The 6,000-nt window shown below is 43.0% G+C and overlaps 1 protein-coding gene across 1 annotated transcript in view; it reads right to left on the reverse strand.

The window, feature by feature from the left end:
* The window catches only part of LOC132781570 (WD repeat domain phosphoinositide-interacting protein 2), a 68,365-nt gene extending 67,816 nt beyond the window's left edge, over positions 1-549 (reverse strand). Inside the window, exon 1 of the mRNA XM_067473322.1 lies at positions 340-549. Coding sequence (XP_067329423.1) covers positions 340-542 — 203 coding nt within the window. The 5' untranslated portion in view covers positions 543-549. The remainder of the gene's footprint in view (positions 1-339) is intronic.
* Between the last annotated feature and the right edge of the window lie 5,451 nt (positions 550-6,000).

A 6,000-nucleotide genomic window follows, 5' to 3' on the forward strand; every position in this document is an offset into this window, starting at 1 on the left:
CTCCCCGGATTCGAACCTGCGACCTTTCGGTCAGCAAGTTCAGCAGCTCAGCGGCTTAATTTGGGCCAGATTAATCTGGGTATAAATAATAATAATAATAATAATAAATTTATTTATATCATGGTAAACAACCTTGAGTCCTCTTCCAAGCCTTCTCATAGGCAAAGTTCATTCAGAGGGTCCTGCTCTGAGGCTGAGAGAGTGTGACTAGCCCCAAGGGCCAAGGAAGGCAACACAGGGGAGGGTTCAGCCACTGGCCACGCCCCTCCTCCCTCTGGTCACGCCCCCTCCTTCCCCTGGCCACGCCCCCTCCTCCCTATGGCCACGCCCCCTGCTTACGTATTGTCCTGGTTGAAGTTGGCGAAGAGCAGTTGGCCGGCGTAGGCCTCGCCGCTCTGGCTGGCCAGGTTCATGGCGCTTCCCTCCGGGGTCTCCTCCTCCTCCTCCGTCCCCGGCCTCAGCCTCGTCGGAGGCTCCGGGCCTTGTTCCGCTCCATCCCTCACCACAGCGCCTTGTTGACGCCTTGTTGACGCGACGCGCATGCGCCGCCCCGCCCACTTTTCCCCCAGAAGCCGCCTCACTGCTGCTACGCATGCGCCCTGGAGACCATGGGTTACTCCGCCTCGGTGCGCATGCGCTATTCCCCTCAAGCACATTGCCAGGCTGAGGCTTTTTTACGCATGCGCATTGAGTCCAGTCACAGCTGTAGCAGCAAAGGAAAAGACTGCAATATAAATATTAGGCATGTGCCATCCATAATCATAGTAATAATAATAATAATAATAAATAGCATTATTTTTAACCTGTATATAATAATAATAATGTATAATATTATATATTATTATATATAATTTAATATATAAAAATAATATAATAATAATTATTATTATAATATATATTATATATATATAATATTATATATATATATAATATTATAATATACATAATAATGTAATAATAATAATAATAATAAGCATTATTTTTAACCTGTATATCATAATAATAATAATATACATAATAATATATAATATTATATATAATATTATATATTATCATATATAATATAATATTATATATAATAATACTATAATAATAATTATTATAATATATAATAATATTATAATATACTATATATATAATATATATAATAATATATATAATAATTATAATATATATAATAATATAATATATATAATAATTATAATATATATAATAATAATATATATATAATATAATAATAATAATAATAATAATAATAATAAATAGCTGTTTTGGACTTCAACTTCCACAATGCCTAATACCCTCAGGCCCTTTCCTTTTTCCTTTCCTTTTCCGCTTAAGTGGCTTTTTTTGTGTGTGTGTGACAGGAGTGACTTGAGAAACTGCAAGTCGCTTCTGGTGTGAGAGAATTGGCCGTGACAGACTTTGTATTTCTAGGCGCAAAGATGACTGCAGACGCAGACTGTGGCCAGGAAATCAGAAGACGCTTCCTTCTTAGGAGGAGAGCAATGTCCAGTCTCGATAAAATAGTAAAGAGTAGAGACATCACACTGGCAACAAAGATCCATTGCAGAGTCAAAGCCATGGTCTTCCCTGGAGTCACCTACGGATGTGAGAGCTGGACCTTAGGGAAGGCTGAGCGAAGGAAGAGAGATGCTTTTGAACTGTGGTGTTGGAGGAAAGTTCTGAGAGTGCCTTGGACTGCGAGAAGATCCAACCAGTCCATCCTCCAGGAAAGAAAGCCCAACTGCTCATTGGAGGGAAGGATACTAAAGACAAAGTGGAAGTCCTTTGGCCACATCATGAGGAGACAGCAAAGCCTAGAGAAGAGAACGATGCTGGGGAAAGTGGAAGGGAAAAGGAAGAGGGGCCGACCAAGGACAAGATGGATGGATGGCATCCTTGAAGTGACTGAACTGACCTTGAAGGAGCTGGGGGTGGTGACGGCCGACAGGGAGCTCTGGCGTGGGCTGGTCCATGAGGTCACAAATAGTCGGAGACGACTGAACGAATGAACAACAACAAGGACGTTTATTATTATTTATTTATTTATTATTCCCCTAATAAAGGCTGTCCTTATGTTGCCTGAATACTTCTGGTGATTAATGTGGACTTTATGGAGTTAAATCAGCTTTGCCCCAGTTAAAACAAAGTAGTATCCTTCAGTTTTGGGACCTTCTGGACAGCTATCAGGTCTGATTTGGCCAGTTGAGAATTCAGGTGTGAAACTGCTGCCCTCACCTTTTTCAATGCACTGAGCATTACTGGGGGGAAATGGGATGGATTGTGCCCATGTCACAAAGGTCTCACAATCTACCGTATATTCCGGCATATAAGACGACTGGGCGTATAAGACGACCCCCAACTTTTCCAGTTAAAATTGAACAACTTTGGCTAAGACTTCTAACACAGTTGTCATCAAGGGCAGCAGAGGCCTCTGCTTTCAAGTTGGTCTGACCTGCAGCGGAAAGTTCCGCAGTTCCTGGAAGCCCAAATTGGGACAAACTGAAATGTGCCCCAACATACAGCTCAAACAGGGACTATACCAAGCCTCTATGCCTTTCTGTCACTTTCCCCCAACCCCTAACATTGTTACTATTCCCCTAATAAAGGTACTTGAAATTGCAACTTTTTAACTTTCTAGCCTGATACTTTGTGTCACTTCTTGCCTGAGCCAACTAAATGCATGAATTCAACCTAAAATGGAACCGATCCGCCATTCTGTGGATACGGAGATCTGAAAGGACAAACTCCGTATCCGCGGTTTCAAGCGGTGCGGATCCGGCGTCCCCGGAATGCCAGGGAGGCATTCCGAGCAGGCTCGCAGTCCCCCGCGGATACGGAGTTTTTCCTTTAAGATCTCCGTATCCACAAAATGGTGGATTGGCTCAATTTTAATGTCTTATTTTTCTGTACTGAATTCTAACCCTATCTGCCATCTCGCTTTTCTTATTTTGGACCCCTACGCTCGGGAAATAACCTCTTAAGTTTTGAGAATATAGTTTATTAGAAACAGCTGATTGTCAAATGTGCCGGTTCCATTGCTGCTGCCTCATTGCTCCTCGCTGCCTCTCGCCTCTGCCGAGCTCTGGACCCAGAGACTTGATGCGGTTCCCCCATGGGACTTTGGGGAAGAGCCTGGCCAAGGGGCCCCGGACCTTGGGAGGAGATTCTAGTTTCCCAAGGACCAAAGCATGAATCGATTGCAGCATAGCTGGAGTTTCATCTGCCAGCCTTCCCAAAGATCATGGACTCTCTGCCTGCATGTCTTGGATTTCAGTAAATACGATCTCCCCCATGAACTTTCTTCAAAGACCTTTTAAAACATTGGACTTCAAGTTTCTTCATGAAATTAAATGTTTTATTAAAATGTACTTGGGATGTGGGACAAGGACGGGGTTTGTTGCTATGAAATGTTTATGATTTGAATGTATATGTATCTTTCTATGAATTATCCTTTGCCCTTTTGCCTTGCCCGACTCTTGGCCCCTTACCCAACCTTAGAGAGACGACCAGGAAACAACCAGCTGCCCGAGGGGGCTGTTGCCCTCACAAAAACAAACATTACACCAACTCTTGCATGGACAATAGCAAAGAAAGTTCCTATTGATTTTCAGAGTCAGACTGATTGATAGGCATCTCCTCCGGTCAAGTTTTGATAAATAGAAACAATACGGGCCAGACTGCCCCAGGGGGTCTTCTGCCCAGCTCGATTTTTCCTCACCCAAGACACAATACAAACACCTCTTATCAGATCAGGGACAAGAAAACTCTTCTTAAATCAATCAACTTCTCATCATCAAGACAATAACCCAATCCCCCAGCTGGCCGATTTCCCGGACGCAGGGACACATAGGTTTCAAGAATGTCATAATCCTATTGCTCCCCATTGTCCCTGATCGTCCCGCCACCTCTTCCCTAATTCGTCAATTACCTGAAGCGGGGAAAGCGTCCTGATAGGCTCCCCTGAAGTGGGGAAGCCTCGTGATTGGCCCAGGCTGAGGGCGGGCCGCCAAGCCTCTTCCCAGCTGTTCGGCCACCAGCCAATCACAGTCAAGCTGGGCAGGGAAGGGAGGGCGGGAATTTTGAAATCTCTGTACATGTTTTGGCTATAAAAATGCTTGCAAACTTTGTAATGGCATGCTTGTAGGTGAGCTATCCCTGCAATTGCATCCGCTTCAGCTGAATCGCTCAATTTAAAGCCTCGGTCACCTCTTCTTCCACTTTGGTGAGACAATTATTATTTTTTATTATTTTAATATCGCCGGAATTCGTCTTCTCTGTCCTCGCCAGGGTTGTGGACCCTCTTTGGTGCGGTCCTAGGGGTCTCTCTTACTGGAGAGACCCTCCAAAAGTCCATATTGACTTCACAGTGGTTCAAAACTCATTAGAAAACTGACGTTCCGTTTCTGAAGTGTTTTCAAAGTACAGTTAGTGAATTTTTTGTTACTATAGCGAGAGTAATGCTATTTTAATAACAACAACAACAACAACAACAACAACACTTTATTTGTATTCTGCCCTATCTCCCAAAGGGTGCTCATGGCGGATCACAGTACCAATCTCCAGCTCATCCCCTGTTTGGATATCAGCCAGCACGTCAACGACTTAAATCTAGAAATAGTTTTTTAAGATCTACAGAGACACTTGCTGGAACACCTCATCAAGCAAGAGTCCAAAAGTGGCAGGCTCAAACCCAGAACCTCAACCAATGGCTGATACCAAATGAGAGACTCCCCCCTGGGCACACAGAAGACTGGGTGACTTGGAAGGCGCTGAACAGACTGCGCTCCGGCACCACGAGATGCAGAGCCAACCTTCAGAAATGGGGCTACAAAGTGGAATCCACGACATGCGAGTGTGGAGAAGAGCAAACCTCTGACCACCTGCTGCAATGCAACCTGAGCCCTGCCACATGCACCATGGGGGACCTTCTTGCGGCAACACCAGAGGCACTCCAAGTGGCCAGATACTGGTCAAAGGACATTTAATCAACTACCAAGTTTGCAAATTTTGTATTTTGTCTGTTTGTTTGTTTGCTTTGTTCTGTTAGAAATGTAATATAATTGACTGGTTGCCCTGACACGACAAATAAATACAGTACTAATATAATATAATATATTGTATCTACATACAATCTACTACTAATAATAATATGATAATTATATATTTTATATTAAATGTAATATTACTAATAATATTACAGTATAATGTTATAGTACAATGTAATATAAAATATTAATATTGTGCTATGATAATAATATAATATATTGTATTTGGTTTGTTGTAGGGTTTTTTCGGGCTATATGGCCATGTTCTAGAGGCATTCTCTCCTGACGTTTCGCCTGCATCTATGGCAAGCATCCTCAGAGATAGTGAGGTCTGTTGCAACTAGGAAAAAGGGTTTATATATCTGTGGAATGACCAGGGTGGGACAAAGAACTCTTGTCTGCTGGAGCTAGGTGTGAATGTTTCAACTGACCATCTTGGTTAGCATTTTATGGCCTGGCAGTGCCATAATCTTTTGTTGAGAGGTGATTAGATACCTTTGATTGTTTCCTCTCTGTTGTTTTGCTGTTGTAGTTCCAACAGACCTCACTACCTCTGAGGTTGCTTGCCATAGATGCAGGCAAAACATCAGGAGAGAATACCTCTAGAAAATGGACATATAGCTCGAAAAACATACAACAACCGAGTGATTCCGGCCATGAAAGCCTTCAACAATATATTGTATTTACTTTTTACTTGTAAACCGCTCTGAGTCCCCTTCGGGGTGAGAAGGGCAGCATATAAATTTTGTAAATAAATAAATAAATAATGGCAAACATCCAATGCCATTTTGGCCAGACAGGACAGAGACAGACAGAACGAAAAAGAGGTATGTTGTGTTGACATCCAGCTTTTTGGCACCTTTGGAGCTTGTGCTTGAATCCAGCCACAGGGGGGTGCTGTCGTTCCATCCTCTATGACGAAGAGCCATCAGGACTTCTACCTTTTGGT

This window comes from Anolis sagrei, chromosome X, assembly GCF_037176765.1.
Source record: "Anolis sagrei isolate rAnoSag1 chromosome X, rAnoSag1.mat, whole genome shotgun sequence".
NCBI lineage: Eukaryota > Metazoa > Chordata > Lepidosauria > Squamata > Dactyloidae > Anolis > Anolis sagrei.